Here is a 21,670-nt window from a genome sequence, read left to right on the forward strand (position 1 = left end):
CACCATCCTTTGAAGTTCAGAATGTGTTCCTTGAAACGGATTTCACCTTAAACAAAGGCTGCTTGCTTTTTGCAGTGCTAATCATATCGTTATATTCATCAGGGGTATAAATCCTATCGTGGCGTTTCACGGCTCTCTTAATAACACCAAAGTTCCGGTCGCAGGGGAGAAAACTGTGTCATCTAATGGGGCAAAATACATGTACTTCATTAAATCGCCTAATAATAGTAAGAAACAGGAACAATCTCACCAAAGTGTGATTGCGGTTTTACCCGGGACATGAGTCACTGAACACGTATAGAGTTTTTACTTGAGAGAGTTTTTACACGTGTGGAGTTTTTACTGTTGTTTATATAATCATACAATAAAGAACATACCTCGTTTGCTCCTTTCTTTGCAACTCCTTCATGATAGGTGTACATAGTAGCTTCTTCATTTCCTAAACTATGAACAGAAAACACGTAACGCCATAACTTCCTTAACAGGTATGCACGGCAAGGGAAGATTTTGCATAAAATCAAAGCAGTCAGTTACGTCATTTCTATTAGAGCATAGTTCAGTTACTTCTTGCATTTTCTTGTAAAATTTACTTGCTCTTCTTTTATGAACCATCAATTCAGCTACAGCGACCAGTTTACCGTTGTCATTTAATGTCGATGATGATATTTTTGTATTTAGGTCTTCACACGTTGAACACACGTCAACTTGCGGCCTACCGTATCGTTACCCATAATTTTCCTTGTAATGAGCTAAAAAGTATTCATATTTTATTATGTCTTTTAGTTCTGGGTGCTTTTCCAGAAGCATTTTATGTTTCTTTGTGGATGTCAGCCCAGAATCTAAATATGTAACAGGATTTGAAGAATAGTCAGAGTTTTTTTTGGGGGTAAGACTCGATGTGTTCCTTTAGCACTATTAAAACATCATTGGGAAATTTCTTATGGTTATCGTGTTTTCCTCTCATGTCAGTAGGTTGCTCGCCTTTTGCTAAAATTTGTGTTAGCCGATAAACCACTTTATTGTAAACAGCATGCAAGGTCATAAAAGCTTTCCGGCAAACTTCTACACGGTTAGAATCTTTCATAGCAAAATATTTAAACGATGAAGGAAATTTCTTAGAATCAGGACATTTAGGCCGGTGCCGTTCAACATCATGTCGTTCTATCAGACCTATCAGATAAGTGTCCTGTTCATTCTTTGGTCTACCACTATAAACACATTGAATTATCTTTTCTTTTTGGTCATTATTAAAACTAACTGTACACATTTTCTTGCATTCACAGTCAGGTCCGGTCTTCTTTTTTTCAACTAACCTGAAACTTGTAGTCACAAACCCCTCCCCCTCCAGATCCTCTTCTCTTTTTAACGAGGCTTTCTTCACACCCCGAAGCTTCAGACATTGTTTGAAACACTTATTAAATAATGACATAGAACCAGTGTTGGGTAAGTTACTTGTAAAAATGTAACGCGTTACAAGTTACTTTACTTTCTCTTAAAATGTAACGCGTTAGTAACGCATTACTTGCCTTCAAAAAGTAACTGTTACTTTACTTCGAAAGTAACGCGTTACTAACAAGATACTTTTAGGTCCGAAACTTAAAAAATGTGTAAAAAATTATGACTTCAATTTTCCGTACTACTATTACTACCGCTATTTTTCTTCTTCTTTTTCTTCATATTATTATTATTATTATTATTATTATTATTATTATTATTATTAATTATAAATACATAGGCCGTTTGTATTTGAATACTAAATAACTAGTTGCTTGTCAACCTCGGTAGTCGTGAAGTCTAGGAGTCAAGGACATTGTTCACGAGCTTCTGAATTTGGATTGAGGATCTCGGTTGAGTATTCGGGCTCGAACCAAACACTGTTAAAAGTTATAGGGCACTGGCCAAACATCTTCAAAACTGCTCGGCCCGGGTTTAGAATTGTCAACTACTCGAAAGCTCGGCTCACAGCTCATTCACTATCAACCAGACCGAGAAGTGAGCCGAGCCAATAGCTCACCCAACCGACTCAACTAGAGTCTTCGGCTCAGTTGAGCCGAACGGAGCAAATGGCTCATCTCTACCAAGCCAGCTCGAGCCGATGGTTCACCCCAAGTGAGCCGGCTCGAGCCATCTTCTCAGTTGAGCCGAGCCGAGCTGAGCTTGTTATAAACAATCTCTTGTGGTCTCGTTATCGAGACGAGACGAGATGCGAGCAGTGTCCCCTCTCGTAAGCAACACTAAAAGTATTCCATGGCTTTCGTTTTCCAGTGTAATCAGGCCATGAAAGCGAACGAGCAATTTATCAAACTCGACTGGACTCGAATTTGGACGCGAAAGACTGAATCGGCTCGGAACTCGACTCGAGGATATTACCCTTGACTTGACTCGAAACTCGACTTGAATTCGAGTCGAGTCGAGTTTTAGCTTGACCCGTATTCATCCCTATGCGTTAGAAAAAATGGTTGCTTATTATTATTCTGCTAAACTAATTATATAATAATAACAATGTTGTTATGTAAAATTAAAAATAAAGAATATAGAGAAACATTACACTACTCTATAATCAACGGGCCTCTAGGATAAGCAAACTGATCTGAAAGAACTCTAATATTACATACCATCAGCAAACTATTTTCTAGTAATAAAGTAGGCCTGCTCATCAAAACACAATTTATTCATATTAACCCCATACTGTAAATCGTTAATTATGGCACCCTAGTTGTTGATAAATATTTTCCGCCGGGGCACTTCAGACACTTTACTTTTAAATTTTGTCCACCATCATAATCAGCTCTTAAGAAAAAAAGTATTCTTTCAAATGTTCGAATGGTAACATATTTTCGTTCTCCATCTTTATAAAAACAACACCAATCAAAGTAAAATAGACTACCGGTATCATTGCACTCCTAGTTCACTCACTGAATGTATTAATTTGATGCTGTCAAAATCTACGACAAAATCTTCCAGGTGCTTGCAATCAATACACGTGATTTCCCTAAGGCTGTCCTCATCTTCAAAAAACAGCAAGTGGCACTACGAACTTATCTGTTTCTCTGTGTGTCTGTGATTGTCGGTCACTGACATACATAGTTCATGCTCGATTGTTTCATTCTGAGAAATTCACTTACAGGAAAGAAACATTTGTTTCCGAAAAAAAAAATACATATATTGTAGTTACTCATCCGAAATGTAACGCGAAAAAAGTAACGCAAACTAGGTACGTTACTTAAAAATTTGTAACGCGTTATCGTTACAGTTACTTTGGAAAAAATGTAACGCGTTACTAGGAAACGTTACTTAAAAAGTAACGCGTTACAAGTAACGCGTTACTTGCGTTACGTTACTTCCCAACACTGCATAGAACAATCACAAATAAAATCTAAAAATAATCGCCATCTCAAAATCAAGCAACTGAAAAGCACGTGTGTTGCATTCTCAAATCACTGAGCGCTCTGTTGGAGGGAAGAAGAACTAAGCGCTGCTGAGAACATGGAGCTAAATAAGAACATCCTGGAGTGTCTACCGAGTAGGGTAAATTGAGACTACCACATGTCCGCGCAACGGACATTAACTCGGCAATATTAGCCGATCATATTTTCTATAAAAAGCAATTACAACACTCGTACTAATGGAGTTAGATATAATATGAACTAGAGGAACTGCATGTCTGAAGCCTCTAACAGTGACAACACGGACCTTTCCTAGGAAATAACCGAAAACTGGCCTCAATTTGAACAAATTCCGTTTCATAGCAAAACAATAGGAACTTCAGATACCTAGGCACTCCAGTATGTTCTTATTTCGCTCCAAGGCTGAGATTAAGAAGGGAAAGATTCCTGGAATGTTTTCTTTCTTAACCTCAGTCAAATTTTTCACGTGCTCCTATGTCATAATGATGAAAGGAATCTTTCCGTTTTTCATGCCAAAATATGCGTCTTAATTAAAGGAACAAAATGGCTATTTCAACTCATTTTGACAAAAAAGTGGAATCTTTCCCTTCTTAATCTCACCGATTCATATATATTGATATTGTTTCTTATAAGTTATAAGTTCGTAAGTTGATTTGGTTGCTCTAGAATGCAAGAGCCCTAAAATGTTATCAGGTCTAATTTGAACAAAATTCCGTTGCGCCTTTGTTATAAAATTCGATATTAACCTGACTCGTTAGAAAGTTATTCCATTTAAACATAATTCGTAGACACTAAGAGTAGTGCGTTTCAGGATAAATCATATGTTTATCTCATTGCTGGTGGTCATATTCGGGCGATCAATACCGTGACATTGACATCAAGGTGCGTAGCAACTTTGTTTGTCAGTGCAGGGTAAGTTTCCTTCTTGGCTTTATGGTTGTTATGGGATTCTGATATGAGGGTAAGTTAACTCCTGATACTTCCAAGATTTCATTGTGACACGTATCTATCGGAGAGACATCCCACAATTATATTGAATGGACGCGATTCAGGTGATGATCCATATAAACAAGGCTTCGAGTCATATCACCGGAACATCACTACGTTTTATCAGGAAATCACAGAGGAATTAGGAATTCGTGTTATTCCGTTTAAAGATATTCCTGTAAAAAGCCCAGATGCCAGTTCAATAGATTTTTGCACGTTTGGACTGTTGAAACATCGGCGCCCGGGCACCGTGGATGGTCTATGGTAAGCTTGCAGGGAGTAGTGGAACAGTATTCCCATGCCTGTCCTGCGCCGGAACTTGCTGCAGTGCTGTGTGATAGTCAACAATGCTGGAGTCCAATAGAACATGATGGGTAGTGGCTAACACGTATCTCTTAAGGTAAGGCAAAATGATCAGATATAAAGCAAACAATCTTCTGTAGGACATTCAGCCAGAAATTAATTAGATATTTATGAAGTTACATCTCTTTTCTTTCCTTTTTCTCCGTAGGAAAGCGTGTACCAAAATCAGATAGACAAGTAAATAATGCTTCTTTGTCGAAGCGGGAGAAGACTGCTCAGAATAAAAAAATTGAAAATCAACAAATGCAAAAGACTGCCGATGTTGAAACAGAAGAGGAGAATGCCGAAGGTATAGCTTATAATTTGAATTCCTTTAAATTTTGTTGCTATGGGGAAACTGGTATTTGTCTCTGTGATTATTGCTGTTCTTTATGTCCTTACGTAATACCACGCTCGTAAATGGCGGAACCTACTATTGAGGTAAGACTACCAGATTTAAGTCTAGAGGTAATTCCAGTTAGCGCGAAAATAAATGCCATTTTCAAGAAATGTTTTGAAAGAAAATTCACTTACTTTGTGTATTATTTTCAAACTTAACCCTAGAATGTATAGTGGGACAGATATGGGTCATAGTGGTAAATGTAGTCTGTGCTTTCCTACATAACGGTATGTAGTTGCTAATGCATTTTGAACCAGATTGGGAACGTTGGGAGCTAGTTGTAATTCCACAGTTTCCGCTTAGATGGCACTTTAAGCGTACCGGTACTTCCGTTACTCATTTTTATTTTCTCTTGCAAAATTATTTTTTTTTTTTTTCAGAAAATAATATCATTCATTGTGGGATTAATTAGTTAAAGTAAGCATATCTACGTAATTATATAAACTTGAATAATACAATTCTTATGTTCAGTGATGTGTAATTTTATTTATACGTAGCTGTTATTCATTCTCATACTTACTGTGCTTGATAAGTTTGACACGTAGCAGATTAGACAGCATTTAACAATATACATCTGCTATAATTGTTCGTCTCAATTCCAGGAATTCGACTAGGATTACACCCTTTTGGTCCAAAAACGTTTCTTGGAAGTATCTGATTGGCATGATTTTGCGACTTGATAATGTTTATTGTTACTAAACTGTGGTCTTGAGTATATAATTTAAAACTCAAAATGTTACCTTGTAGCCCCATAGTAAGCTTTTCATTTTTTATTTATTTATTTCTTCGGTTTAGGGGGACAGGAAGGACGCAATTGACGTAAGGTATCCAATGGCGTAGGATATCCAGGTTTTGTTTCTAGTCACTGTGTGAGAAAGTAAGTCATCCCCAGAAGGCCAAAAGTTCACGTGCGCCTTTTATTCTTTGATCTTTGTGAGTGTTTGTCAAAATTTTTGCATCGCGCACAGTTTACGATAACTCAGATTCCGTGGACTGTTTTTTAAGACATCTTGGCCAGTTCAGTAATGATGAAACGACGATTGGATCGCACTTTCTCAACATATTGCACAAGTCCTCCGCCTGAACACCAGGCCTACCGCTTCACTCGTCATCGTGAGCATTTGAACGCCTTTCCAGAAAGCACAATTCAGTATTGTTGGTTCGTAAATAGTATAAGGGTCCATTTGGATGTCAGCTGTATTTTGTTCTTTTGCGTTGAGAAATCGGATTGCAGACCTCACCTCACCTTTGACGGGATTTTCTATTACGACAGTAATTTCAACTTACTGCTACTAGCACATACAGAATTCCACACCGAGAATTATACCTCTGTTGGAGACATAAAATACTATAGCAGTCTTCCGCTCACGCCCAGCGTCGTTAGTGGTGCCAATTCCACATTAAAAAAAAAAAGACCCTTTTTGATATGCTACTTGTACTTTTTCCGGATTTTACTGAATATCCTATCAATATCAATATCCTTATGACTTGTTTATTTGCACCATAATAATTTACTTCGAGATTGATTATTTACAGCATATGTGCTTCGTGTCAAGCAAATAATCAATATGTAATTCTCACATAGTGAAATTATTCTATGAATTCCTAGTTTACATTTCTTTGTGTGGGAATTGTACATTGAGTATTTGATTATGGTAGGTAGCACATATACAGTAAATAAATCATTTAAATGGTTGAAATTCACTAAACTAAACATTAATCTCGAGGAATACTATGGTGCAAATAAAGAAGTCAAGAAAAAGTAAATAGGGTGCAGTTCAGCGAAATTCTGATATACTAACCTGAGGATGTTCACTGCACGTATGAGGACAAAATATAATTTGGTAAGTAAAATAAAATTGCGCATCAAAGTAAATAAGGATTTTGTTATCAGTTTAGGACATAGTTTAACTTAAATTAAGAAAACAATCTTACAAAGTGCGTCGGGTTTTATTAGATGCCAAAACGCTTTCAGTGATCATGTCCCCTTCCCTCCGTAGTGAATCTTCATACAACATGTTTCTCACGTCCTGAATGCATTTGTAAATATCTTCATTTCAGTTGCAAAGTACCACCACTTATTTGTTAAATGTGAATGTTGCGTGGTTCTAAATCTAGAATAGTAATATTCAAATAAAATTTGTAAATTATTATTTTGTTGCTCTTTTCCGAATTAACTTTCGAATAGTTTGTAAAGAAAACTCATTGAGAGAGCTGAGTTGAGTTCATTTTGAGTTTAACGTCCCGTTCAGCAGCGAGGCTATATGAGATGTAGACCTACTGATTAACGTGGGATCCGAACCACATGAGCTCCCGCCGGGAATCAAATCCGGGACTCCCACGCCAAAGGCGCGAACGCTAACCGCTTAGCTACGAAGGAGCTCAAACTAATTGAGAGAGAAGTATCGGTTACAATATATTGGTTTTCTTTCTTTTTTTTCCTTCTTCTTGGATGACTATATTGGAAGAGCATGGTGTGGATGGTTTTGAAGTTGTATCGGTTACAGCCCTTTCTCATTTGGCGGCGAACTGCCGCGCAGGGTAGAAAGACATTGCAAGCAGTGGAGCTTTTCATATATTCGCGGCGGTCACCGCAAATTTTCGCGGCGAGGAAAAACAGCCCCCTCTCCCTGCTTGAAAGCGGCGCGGCAGATTGCCGCGTATAGCGAAGCGAGACATTGCAAGCAATGGAGCTTTTTACATATAGGCGGCGATATGCCGCTTGAGTGTTGGGGGAGGTAGCAAGTGTTGCCAGGAAAGAGTAGAGAGTGGCTCCGATAATATTAATGTGTGTGTGTTTTACATGTATATATATATGTGTGTGGAGTGTGTTTGTGTATGTGGTTATGTTCTAGCTTAGAACACCTGGAGTGCTTTTAACCAAACTTGTTACATACAATATATGGGTAAAGATAATATGCAAAAATAATCGAAAACGACCGATACTACCGAAGTTTCGAATCCATAGATCGTTGATTAAAAAGAATCCAAATCAATACATTTTTTTCTATGTAATAGAAGATTGGGATAAATATGCGGACAGTGCTGGGCAAATGAGCTTGTAATTCTATAAATTTCTTGTGCTCCAAAATTGAAATATATACTATCAAATATTTCAACAATATTGCATATTTTACAGTCTTTTGCTATATATTTATGTACTATTTTGCTATATATATATATATATATATTGTTACATAAAATTTCGTAATCCGGATTTTAGTAATAATACTGTACCTTAGCATCACCTTGATTATGTGATATTTGATAAATATAACGTATTTTATATATTTTATAACTCTTAACACTTTTATGGGTGTAATTCCTTGAATAGTCCCTTGAATTCAAGGATTAGAGCAGTGCTTTAAAGAGACTCGAGTCAATAGTTGGAACGCTTAAAACAAACGAATAAACCCGAAATACTATAACTATAATAATAATAATAATAATAATAATAATAATAATAATAATAATAATAATAATAATAATAATAATAATAATAATAATAATAATAATAATACCACCTACAGACCAGCCTTGGGCTCAGTGGTTGAGTGTTGACTTGGGATTCTGGGATAGATCTCAATCACCGACTGTTCTTAGACTTTATCCTGTTTTTTCCAGTCACAATAGTTGAATATCGGGATGGTATTTTAAATATCCAGACCTGGCCGCTATTTTGCTCAAGTCTATCAATTGTGAAAACAGTATAGAAAAATCTCCTTCAAGATACCACTTCTGCTTAAAAAAAAAAAAAAAAAGTAAACGTATATTTTTTCTTTTTCTTTCTTTTCTTCTTTTTTTCCTTTTTTTTTTTCTTTCTGTCTGTCTTAACAAGGCGAGTACAAGACACTTTTTGCGTCTCTCCATTGCAACCACCACAACACGACAAGAGTCACAAGGTTTTGTTTCTTCAGTTGCACAGCAACCCTGCTTGCATATTTTTCATTCGCGGCAAAAAGCCGCTTAATATAAAAGGGTACACTTCTCACGCTTCAAACTGCCGCGTGCGGCGACGGCAAATCGCCGCCTCAATGTGAAAGAAGCGTTACAGTGTTCATGAGAAATGGTAACTGGAAAACTGTTCCAAGCACTTAGCATTAGCTAATTGGGTATTTTTCGGATACGAATTAATCCAACACAGTATCTAAACAAGCAATAACTAGCAGATTTGCGCAGTTCAATTTTACAGCCATCATGCGCCTAATGAAGTACAATATTGAGTGGTGGAATGGGCACTGTTTGTTATTTAAATTATGATTGTAATGTGTACATGTAAGTCGATTTTAATTTTGTTAGGCCCAACTTCGCTAATTAAACTTTATAAATAATACTTTCCTACAATTAGATCATAGTAATTATGTATATTAACATAATGGGAAATATATTTTCAACGTATACTAGGTGGAAATAAACTAGAATATAGCAGATAAGGACATAATTTTAATCAAACATATGTATGCAGAAGATTGTTCCAGGTTTAGGTAATGAATTTGGTACCCTTACGAGGTTAACAAATACGGCGACAGCGGTTGTACTCAATGTGCAATCCCCGTCTGTTAGCTAAAGTCCTGCATCTCAGTTTCTACTGAGGGATACTGCGTTGAAGCACACTTTGATCAAGTCTGTTCCATTTCTCTTGATAAACTTGCCGAAGACCATTGAATCTGCGGGGCTGTCGACAGTCTAATTCTTGTTTCAACAATGGGAATATACTAAAATCCATGAGGGGATTTCATAGAAATGTTTGTAAAAGGGATTGTACGAATTCCCGTTTCACGTACTACTTGCGTGCTCCATGTACGTCATCGTTGACTTCTCCGTATGACTGGACGCCTTGTCGTGGTGAATAACAACGCAAGGTATGTTGCTGCCATATAGGGATAGAATATTTATGGAGGTATAGTGCCGCGTAGAAAATATCCCGTGCATTTACGTACCTGGTCAGAACGACCTCCGGAATCACAGAGCCGATGGAATTTGGTCCTCTTTTCTTTTCATCACATTACGAGAAATACACCCATGTCTCGTCCAGAATCAATACAAACTTCTGTCTGCAAGATGGTGTCCGTACAGCTTTCAGTTATTCGTCTTATTCCTCCAGTGTTTCAGTGTCGTTTTTGTGTTCTTATTTATACGAATTCTTTTTTTTTTTTCAAAGTTTTAAAAAGGGACTATTCAGGAACGTGATATTTGCTTCTCAATTATCTGTTGCAGATTATTTAAATAGTATTAGTGTTTCCAAACCAATATTTTCTTTAAGATCAGTTGGTCTTCAATCAGTGGCCCCTCTAACATTTTTGTTATTTCGATTTACAATCCCCTAAGGTTGCCTGCGAGAAAATAGTTGAAGGTGTCTCGTTTCGAAAAAGAGTAATGAAAGTGATATCACATCTCGAAAATACTTTTTTTTTTTTTTGGCTCGTCTCGTTTCATGAGCAACCCCACAGCAGAGACGGTCGTTTTGTAATAGAGGCTTACTCGGGCTTCAACTCACTATTTTTATTAAGGTTTGCACTCACTGATCTCTAGAAAACTTATGTTAATTCATGCTTACTAATCTGTATAAGGCTTACGTTAATTCAGGCTCGCACTCGGGCTTTCTGTCCTCAATGAGGATTGCACTTGCTCGATCTCGCGCTTAATAACCTCACTGGAGCTCACGGTCTCTCTGACTCCAACTTTGGCTCGTTATTCGTTTATTGAGTTCTAGCTCGATTGTGGCCTTTCGGCGCGAGGCCCCCAATGTTTTCTTCGTGTTGGCGTTTATGGGTATAATTGTAACCAGTATCGGAGGGAACACAAGTGTAACGCTCCGGAGATCTTAAATTTCGGAGCTATGCGATCACGACATACTGATTGTTGAGCCGTTCTCCCTGCAAGTCAACACAGCAAACTACCGGCAATTACTTCTCGGGCGTGTTCAAGCGCGCTGCTGCCTAGCGATCGAATTCATTACCATAAACCTAAAACGACATTCTGTACTAACTTAATATAAAATATAACTATTGATGTTGTGAACTGTTTTCACACATACCTTTCCTCGTAAAACTAGACTTACATGTCATTGCAAAATATTTCAGAGACTCAGATTTGATATCTGCACGTAGTTCTTTAAATAATCTTTGGCCTGAGACATGGCGGGAAGATTTTATTGAAAGTTCATTTACAATAAATCACAAATTCTTAAAGATGAAATGTAAGTTACATTTTCCTACACTATTTCAGTTTATTTTACCAGAATCGTAACGCAAGTGATGGATAAGAGATTTTTCTGTATTATAGGAGTATAAGCTACCTCCAAAACAGTTGTTTCCTTAGCTCGTCGTTATGTGGTGGATGTAGAATTAGTGTTAGATACTTCTAAATGACTTCTTAACACTACGAGAATGCTGATCTTGAATAACAAAATTGTTTTCATCACTGAATTGTCCATGTTGTGTAGATTCTGCTTTATTGGACCTCTTTTCCTTCATTCCAGTTTAATTGTATGTGCTGGAGTCCAAGTAATTTCATGCTCACATTCAGTAAGTCTTTGTCCCAATGTAGAATCAGTGGGCTGGATTCCAGTATGGACCAATTCTTTTGTAAATCATAGACTTGTGGCTTCTTGTCATAACAGAATCATCTCTACTTGTAATTTTACGCTTTATGTCACATTTTATAATTTCTGCATAACGACAGTTTCAGTATCGAAGAAAAATATAAAAATAACATTAATAATTTGAACATTTACTTGATAGTTTTCGTAATCTATCAGTCACAAACACACACGAAGTATCAGTGTAATATTTTACTGGTGCTTTCTAAAATATACTGGTACAGTACATAAGATCGGAATTTTATGAAGTTTCACATCGTATCTAGTTAAATCGGGAATGGTTAAACAACAAATAATCATGTTTTAATATTCCTAATATGTCGTAACATTTTGACATGAATATTCATACGTTACAATTTATCATATTTATTTATATTTTTAGTGTTTTATACCAGAGCTTATTAGCAGCAGCAGCAGCAGCTGCTGCTGCTGCTGCTGCTGCTGCTGCTGCTACTACTACTACTACTACTACTACTACTACTACTACTACTACTACTACTACTACTACTACTACTACTACTACTACTACTACTACTACTACTACTACTACTACTACTACTACTACTACTACTACTACTACTACTACTACTACTACTACTACTACTACTACTACTACTACTACTACTACTACTACTACTACTACTACTACTACTACTACTACTACTACTACTACTACTACTACTACTACTACTACTACTACTACTACTACTACTACTACTACTACTACTACTACTACTACTACTACTACTACTACTACTACTACTACTACTACTACTACTTCTTCTTCTTCTTCTTCTTCTTCTTCTTCTTCTACTCCTCCTCCTCCTCCTCCTCCTCCTCGTTGTCGTCGTCGTCGAAGGGTGGTCATCGTATTATGTATTTTCTGAATAGGGTATAATGTCTATGAGAATTTGTTTTTGGGCGAATAATTTATGTGTGTTTCCTTTGGTTTGCATTTAGGTTTAAGAAGATCAAAGAGAAAACGAATTCCTCCTGTTGATAGAGGCTTCCAGAGAGTTATTTATAAACGAAATGAAAACAACGAATTGGAGCTGGTAGGAGCTGTGGAGTTTGTGCCTGGAAAGAAATACGACCATATCTTTAACTGTAAGTACTTCCACAATGTGAGGTTGAGAAAAAGTAAAATAGTCTATGACCAGATGGGTTGGAAATTGTTACACGTTAACCATATCATAATGTTGTATTGTGTGTTTTTTTTCCTTTCAGGCTAGGCCCCGTGCAGTGGGCCGTCTCTCAGCAGGGTATATGAATGTAGGATTGGTACTCCAGACATGAAATATTGAAAAATGTGTATTACCTTTTGTTATAGGAGTACGGTAATCTTGAATATTACACAAAGGAATGGTGTAGGGAGTTGGAAGAGAGTACTTTGTAGGGTTGGATAGTATAAGCACGGTTTGCGATGGCAAGTAATTTTGTAGTACAGAAGGAAATGAAAGTTTGTTGTTAGGTAAATATGGAGATCTGTATATAGAGAAACTCCGCATGGGTAGTTAAAAGAATAATTATATGATTGACATGGTTCAAGTGTAGATAATTGTCGGATATTTTAATATTGTGTGAAAGAATGTTATGAAGACATGGTTGACTAAATGTATTAAGGAATAAATATACCGTATTATGCAGAATTAATGAAGGGTGTGCATTTGGAAGCTATTCTAATTGTTTTTAAATATTCAGTTTAGTTAATAGCACTTTCTGTTCTGAAACCAACATATTTGAGGCAATTGTTACAAGGAGGTGTTGGGCAAAACTCGGAATAGCCACTTAAATTAAAATTTCTCAGATTTATACACCTACGGCAGCAGCGGCTAGTACCATAAACTACTATTAATGAAGCACGAGTTTATTAGAAAGTATATGAAACGTAGACCTATAATTTAAGGTGAAATTCGAACCACTGTAATTCATTAAGATTTCAATTCACTTCCACCAAGAATCAAACCCAGAACCCCGTCCAACAAAGGCACGCGCGCTAGCTACTAGACCAGCGTGGAGGACGGAATCCAAATAACATTGCTAGTACGCCCGAATACAATTGCTTTACAATAACCACTTCTTTCTTCCTGTTTTTCCTATGTGTAGATGCACATATATAAGAAAATGAAACAAAGCAAAAGGACAAATTTGAGGGAATGAGTAAGTTCTGTAATTTCGACTATGTCATACTGCAGTCGTTGTAGAGAATAGAAAAGAAGTTGAGAAACATAAAGATATTAGTAGTCTTTATTAGTTCCCGATATAATAAATTTACCTCATAGAGTACTAATTTACTTTTTCTTTTTTTTTTTAATTATCTTCGTTCTTCTTTATTCATTTCAATATCATGTGCTTGAAATTATTGGAAGGCAATTTTTGGAATTCTGCGGAATTTGTAATTTATTTTTAACTGATTGCTTTGTGTAGACACACTTAAGAAGTGCTTAGATAACATACGAAAAGAACGAAATGATATATAGGCAAGTCCGTATTTAGGTTTTTTTATGCCACTGTGTCTCAGAAAATTTTGCGCCTCTTTCCCTTATTTGTTGGTATTCAGTTATGTGTAAGCAAAACCGGTAAAAAAAAGAAAAGAGAAAACTGACAAAATACAAAACATAGCCAATAAGAATAGCCTCAACGCCGTCTGGCGTCGCAACGAGAAAACTCGGCCGCACTGTTGTACTGTATCATTATTGTTTTCATTGTAGATCCTTAAATTTCCTTCCTGGATAGCCTTCCCCCTTCCCCCCACATACCACATACTTCAACCTTGATTTTTTAATATACCCGTGCGTAAATAGGTGTAAAATAAATCTGTGTATAGGCTTGGCTTAAAAATATTTGCTATTTATGATTCCTTTATGATATTTACAGTCAACCCAGGTATAGTCAAAATAATTGTTTTATTTATGATTTTTTTATAATAGTTACAATGAAACCAAACACAATAAAAATATTTGCTAATTATGAGATGTTTGTAATATTAACACTCAAGCCTAATACAATAAAAGTATTTGCTATTCAGTAATTTCTTTATAATACTTACAATGAAGACAAATACGACAAAAATATTCGCTGTTTATGATTTCTTTACTATTTTAGTTGAGAGAAAACCCAAAAAACCTAAACCACCAGTGGAAAAAATAAAGGAAAAGAAGGCAGAAAAGGAGAAAGAGACGGAGAAGAAAGACTTATTTACGGCTCTGCTGCTTGATCGTTCTGACCAAAGCAACAGCGGAACAAGTTCCAGAAGCCAAGAGGACATTCCTGATGGCCTGGATCCTGCAACAGTTGATTCTTTATTAGGTTAGTTGACATCACTATTATATATATATACAAATTAAACATAAGTTTCTTACAAGGCTGTTTATATTCTTTATTACAAATTAACGAGAATTGTTACAGTTTCGGAAGAAGGAAAAAATGATTCTTGATTGGTAGAGATATATATAATTTTGGTCTCAAAAGAAACTAAAGTACCAGAGACAATTAGACTAATCAGTGAAAAAAATAGATGTTCTCACCCTTCCATACTTTCTCTTTTCCCTCCAATGTTTCAAAGTGGAATTTCACATGTAAGTAAATTTAATGTTTACTGTAAAGTATGGTATATTTGTTGTTTATCGCCTTCATATGCCAAGTTTCGTGCTACACATTCAGTGTTTAGGATTTAGGAATTTGATTCCTGAGCTTTTGGCATGTATGGCTACGTTAGCCCGTCACATGTGAGGGATGACGTCTTTCGGTGATCACACTATCCAAGAAATGGGAAGGAACGAAGCGGCCTGGGACCAGTGGCGTAGCAGCTGCCCCCGCAACCGCCGCAGTGCGGGGGGGGGGGGGGGCGAAGTCTTGCGATGAATAAAGATTTAAAGAAGTAGAACTTCAACCTTACTTCTGTCGGCTTTACAACTAGAGGCCCTTCTCTATACTTTGCGGGGAGACCCGCAAAAGTGTGCTACGCCACTGCCTGGGACCTATATGTTAGGTACCATCCGGGCAGTTGGCTAGTGTTAATGAGGAAAACCTCACTCAGGATGACTGACCTGAAAAAGCTTTTACCTTTTTGACCGAGTCGGAAAATCCCACCGGGAATCGAACCCGGGACACCAATCCAGCGTTAAAAAGTCTGATACTCCCTGGCGTCTGCCACTTTCAATTCTTGAAATTAAATGATACATTCATATCTTAAATTGGGAAACTCCCATATGTCTTAATTTGTGTTCAGCTTGCTGCAATACCTGTACTTCGCACGGGGGGAAGAGATTTGGATACCCCTTCCCCATGAGAATGCATGCTTTAATGAACGTGTAAAGATGAAAACCTTTAAGACGTTCTGTGTTTTGCATAAATTTTGAACCGCTCCCCTCCATGGTATGATACGCCCATTAATCAAAGTGACATGATAAAAACCAAGCTTCAGATACTAATTACGAGCATGTTCCAAAATTCATTTCAAACGAGTAAGCCTTTTATCCGTAATCGATCACACTTAAAATCAGTTTTATTTTTATATATTACATTAATGAAAAAGTATAGATGAATATTTTTTCTCGCATAATCTGTTTGGACTTCTACGCTGCTTGTAAGTTCCATGCGTAATATATATACAGGGTGCGGAAAAAGTCCCGAAACGGTGCAATATCTCTCGAAATATACAAATCAGCAAAACGAAACAAAACAAGTTTTACATATTTTTTAAAAAGCTATCCAATGATATCAGAATCAACCCCCTATCGCCCCCCCCCCCTTTGGGGGTACGGAGGGTAACTTTAAAATTTTAAACGGGAATCCCCATTTGTTATTGCATATTTTGATTTTTCAGACAAAGTGACGGTGATTTCACCCAGAATTGAAAACAGTGGCATCACGGATGGGGCTTGAATCGACACACAAGAAAGAAGGGGTATCAATACATTATGAAAACGCGACCTGTTAGTCCCGTAGTTCGTGGCCATATAGTTAGCGTACTGGACTGCGGACGTAGAGGTTGAGAGTTCGATTCCCGCGCAGAGTAAAATTTTTATTCTATTTTTTCTACTGAAATAATGAATTCATACATTTTTTTTCATAGGTTGTAAATAACCGTATGAACTCTAATCCTAATAACCCTACTATTAAAAACCACTTCATAAAGCTAATTTGCAAAACAATTATCAAAATTTGTATTGAATGTAACTTAAATAAAGTACTAATTGAAGTTAAAACGTATGAAATTATTATATGGGAAGTAACAAAAAAATGTTGCCTTGAGCGGGGATCGAACTCCGGATCTTAAAGGGAAGCACGCTGACCGGGAATAACACTGTCAATTTCAGTTCTCACGCTTATAGTCAGCGACTTGTGCGACCTATGCATGTAGTAGAAGGCAGTCCAATTGGTCAGACTTCAGTTTGCTTGCAGAGTTTAAACTGCATACATCTTTTGTTGAGAGTAAAGCTCAGCTTTGTACTTTGCTGTCAAATCCTTAGGTAAATTATCCTTTATCAATTTATTAGGTCTGTTTTGAGTTGTTTGTTTAGCTCCATCACTAATTATTTGGCAGTGTCTTTTTCGGAAAGAGAAAGAATAACTATCCTCATGATGAGGGGATATGGAGACAGACTACGATCATATCAGGAAGTTGCAGATTTATTCAATGACACTCATGCAGAACAACAACCTATCTCAAAATCAACTGTATTTCGGACAGTGACTCGTTTTGAACGAACGGATTCGGTTAAAGACGAAACAGTATCTGGAAGACCTCAAACTGCGACAAATGATGAAAAGTCATTGGAAGTGTTACTATAATACATTTTCAAGACAATTGTCATACATCGACCAGGAAAGTAGCCCAACATGTAGCAACAAGTGAACGTTCAGTTCGAAATGTTCTCAAGTTGCAAAAATATTATCCGTATACAATTAAATTAGTACAAGAACTTGCAGAGGATGACTTTGATCGTAGACTTGAATTTTGCGACATTATGATGCAACGCTATGTTAATGATGATAGTTTTTTTTTTTTTTTTCTGCTGGACTTATTTCACTGACGAAGCTACATTTGAGTTAAATGGTTCTGTCAATAGGCATAATACGAGGTATTGGTCTGATACAGATTCTTATAGCCAGTATCAGCAAAAACTCAACGTTTGGGTAGGACTTCTGTATAATCGTATTGTTGGGCCATTTTTTATTGACGGAAATTTGAATGGTGCAAGGAATTTCAATATGTTACAGGATACAATAATACTGCAATACAAGAAATCGTTGGAAATGCATTTGACCGTGTATGGTTTCAACACGATGGAGCTCCACCGCACTATACGCGTGCTGTACGAAATTTGCTAAATAATATTTTCCCTCACAGATGGATTGGTCGAAGAGGTACAATAGAGTGGCCACTAAGATCACCTGATTTAGCCCCTCTTGACTTCTTTTATTGGGGATTTTTAAAAAGTAAGGTTTACGAGACCAAACCGGAAAATATTGCCGAGCTGAAAGAGTGAATACGCAATCTTCAAAGTCAATAACACCAGAGATATTGGAAACTGTTTCGCAAGAAGTGTATTTTTGGTTAGCACATTGCCAAGAGCGGGCAGGTGGCCAATTTGAACATTTTCGGACATGATTTCTTTCATGTTTCAGTGTTTGTGAGAGGCGAGGGGACTCACGTTAATCAAGCACCCCAAGGTGGCAGATAGCTACTACGTCCAAGTTGTCGGACAAATAGATTATTTTTATCAAAGTTAAAATGTATGAATTCATTATTTGGGTACAAAAAATACACATAAAAATTTTTACTCTGCGCGAAAATCGAACTCACCTCTGACGCCGCAGTCCAGCACGCTAACTGTATGGCCACAGAGTACGGGACTGATAAGTCGCATGTTTCTAATGTATTGGTACCCCTCCTTTCTTGTGTGTCGATTCAAGCCCCATCCGTGAAGCCACTGTTTGCAATTCTGGGTGAAATCTCCGTTATTTTGCTTGAAGAATCAAAATATGCAATAAAAAATGGGGGTTCCCATTTAAAATTTTAAAGTTACCCCCCCCGTACCCCCGAATGGGGTGGCGATAGGGGGTTGATTCTGGTATCATTGGATAGCTTTATTAAAAATATATAAAACTATTTTGTTTTGTTTTGCTGAGCTGTATATTTCGAGAAATATTGGACCGTTCCGGGACTTTTTCCGCACCATATATATATATATATATATATATATATATATATATATATATATATATATACAGAAATGCAGTATATAATTTTTACTAGTACTATTACGTTTCTTTTCGATTCTTTTCACTTAGTATGCTGTTCCCTTTTATTCTTCTATTGTCACAGAGTTCCCACCAACCTGAAAAATCAGGTATTGTTATCATTATTTGTGACCTGGCTATTTTCACTGGTGAAATATATGCATTATGGTATGTACTCGTTACTACTAAAACTTAAGGGTCACCTTGAATATTTCAATGCAGCTGCAATTTGTAATTTCAAGTTTACAAATGGAATGGGTCTTTTGGAATTTTACGCATTAATGTTGAAGGAAGTTTGTGAAAACGCGCGATAATTATGTTCAACGATATCAAACAACTGCTTCATTTATTATTATTATTTTCTTTCTTTTTAACCTTTTTGTTAATAACATATTTAAAAACAGATCTTTTTAAGCTGTCCACATCATATCCAGCTATGTTTTTCCTAGGTAAGAAGCTGTTAAAATTTGAATGTGAATATGTTTTTAAACGCCTACTGCTATTGATTATTTGGATACCCTAAGGCAGAGAGCAAAATTTCAAAGTCAGACTCACCCGCCAATCCAAAAATGACAGTCGCCAATATCTCTGACGTACAAATTATGAGACGTCCCCCCTCCCCAAGGCTTTTGATTTGACAAAGAAAGAGATTACATCAGGTCATAAAATTTCAAACCCAGACAATTAAATTCAGTATAATCAACTTCGAATTAGACAATTCGTATACATGTTAAAAATATCTTAAGTTTTAAGCCTTCACGTTTGTGTAACACTCTTTCTCTCTGCACTGAAGTACTAGTTATCAATTATAGTTTTTGGATCAAAGTCCTTAAGTGAAGGGACATTGATGGAAATTGTCAGCAAATCATCCAGTGTGTTAGTCTTCAGTGAATTCCTATACGCAGTTTTAACTCTCTTGAGACTACTGAAGCAGTACTCACAGGTAAAACTGTACAAAATGTGACAATTGGAAGCAAATTTGGGAATCTCGTAATGAAGTTTTCACTTTAAGTCTTTTTCAGTGTCGGATTCAACTTCAAAGAAGAAAACAAAAGTTTTGAAGACTTAATATTCAATGTTCTCTCTCACTCAGTGGCAATTATTTTCCTGCGAAACAAACTGCGCAGCCCTATGAATTTAGGCAGAAACCATTCCTACTGAACACTGGTCGCCAGCTCTAAATTTCTAGTCGCCAGTAGCGACTTGGCGACCGGAAAATTTGCGCCCTGCCCTAAGGGGTGCTAGGAAGTTAACTTTTTCATCCAATGTGTAGCCCGTATTATACGTATTTTTAACTTATGCTAGTAAAATCTTGATCATTCAACTTCCTTGCAGTAGGATTTGAGAAACTTTTTTTTTTTTTTTTTTTTTTTTTTTTTTTTTTTTTTTTTTTACGATTATGCCCTTTAAGCTAAAGGAGACGAATAATTAATGAGAATAGATGATCGTGAAATTATGTTTTATCTCTTCCCCCCTCCCCCCGGAACCACATGCACCATAAGCATACCGCCAGCCACTAGACCAGCAGGGAGGCTAGGTAGTATTTAAGGTTACTGGGGGTAATTGGTTTTATGTGGAATCAAACCACAAATGAACAAATGAAATGATGCAACGTAGCCTATAAGCTTTCTGAGATTTTAATAAACACATGGATGAAAACTTCATTGAAGTTGGTTCAGTTGTTTTTGAGCTAGTGTTTTATTATATAAGTTAAACATTTAACAAATGTAAGATCTGTATTGCCGGAAGAAGAAGAAGAAAAAATAGTGGCTTATTGCTTCTCAAAGTGTTGACAGAGTTACTCGCGCCATCGAAGAGCACAGCTACCCAGAACCCAAAACTTATATGAGGACAAAGTGTTAGAACATGTTAGTTTCTATGACGTCATAACTCATTATATCGTATTTCTCATCTGAAAATTACAACCAAATTTCTCGCCACTCGTGTTTCATAGTATTTGTTCTATGTTACGAACAGTTGTGTTCTGCATTTTAAATTTGTCATTTCATTTCCTCCCTTAAGCAGAACAACAGGCGACGGCGCGAAATATCGCAGAAAGAAAATGCGGACTGCAGAAAGATTTTCTTCTCCGTGAATAGAACGCGATCCAACGTTTGAAATTATGGTGTACCGATAAGCTTGAAAGGCGCGAAAGGAAAGACTGTACAGTCGCCAGTGCTACAGTGCATGCAGCAGAATCAAAATCCCTAGCAGGCAGCTGTGCGGTGGCGGGATGCTTCCTGAGCCATTACGCATTCCTTGGTAACTGTCATCGTGGTTATAACGTAATTGTGATACTTAGAAAATGGTTACCTCAGGACGATAAGTGAAAGCTTGGGTTCTTATGGCTAACCACCGTGCATCCAGTGATTTTCCGTTTGAAGAGATCAGCACAACTGATATGTTGGCTTACATATAGATAAATGGACCACCTGCTGGTTATAAGGGAAACAGGAAATTTTTCAAAATGGCTTTATGTCAAAAATATGCTAGTCAATACCAATCATTTCAGACCTATTTATGGAGACTAATTAATGTCTAAAGAGATGACATTCAAATTTGCAAGAAGGAGTCAGAGACATTTAAATGGTTTATCGCCATGTTTTAAGATGAAAAATATAAATAAATAAATACCTGTAATTCATTTTGAGTAAATATACGTGAGGATTTCTTGATTGGTTACTT

The 21,670-nt window shown here is 36.8% G+C and overlaps 1 protein-coding gene across 1 annotated transcript in view; it reads left to right on the forward strand.

The window, feature by feature from the left end:
* LOC145673500 (uncharacterized) overlaps nucleotides 1-21,670 on the forward strand; it is a 110,540-nt gene that overhangs the window by 73,297 nt on the left and 15,573 nt on the right. Inside the window, exons 14-16 of the mRNA XM_081743270.1 lie at nucleotides 4,906-5,046; nucleotides 12,698-12,844; nucleotides 14,843-15,046. Coding sequence (XP_081599396.1) covers nucleotides 4,906-5,046; nucleotides 12,698-12,844; nucleotides 14,843-15,046 — 492 coding nt within the window. The remainder of the gene's footprint in view (nucleotides 1-4,905; nucleotides 5,047-12,697; nucleotides 12,845-14,842; nucleotides 15,047-21,670) is intronic.

Source organism: Thermobia domestica, chromosome 16, assembly GCF_964235325.1.
Source record: "Thermobia domestica chromosome 16, izTheDome1.hap1.1, whole genome shotgun sequence".
NCBI lineage: Eukaryota > Metazoa > Arthropoda > Insecta > Zygentoma > Lepismatidae > Thermobia > Thermobia domestica.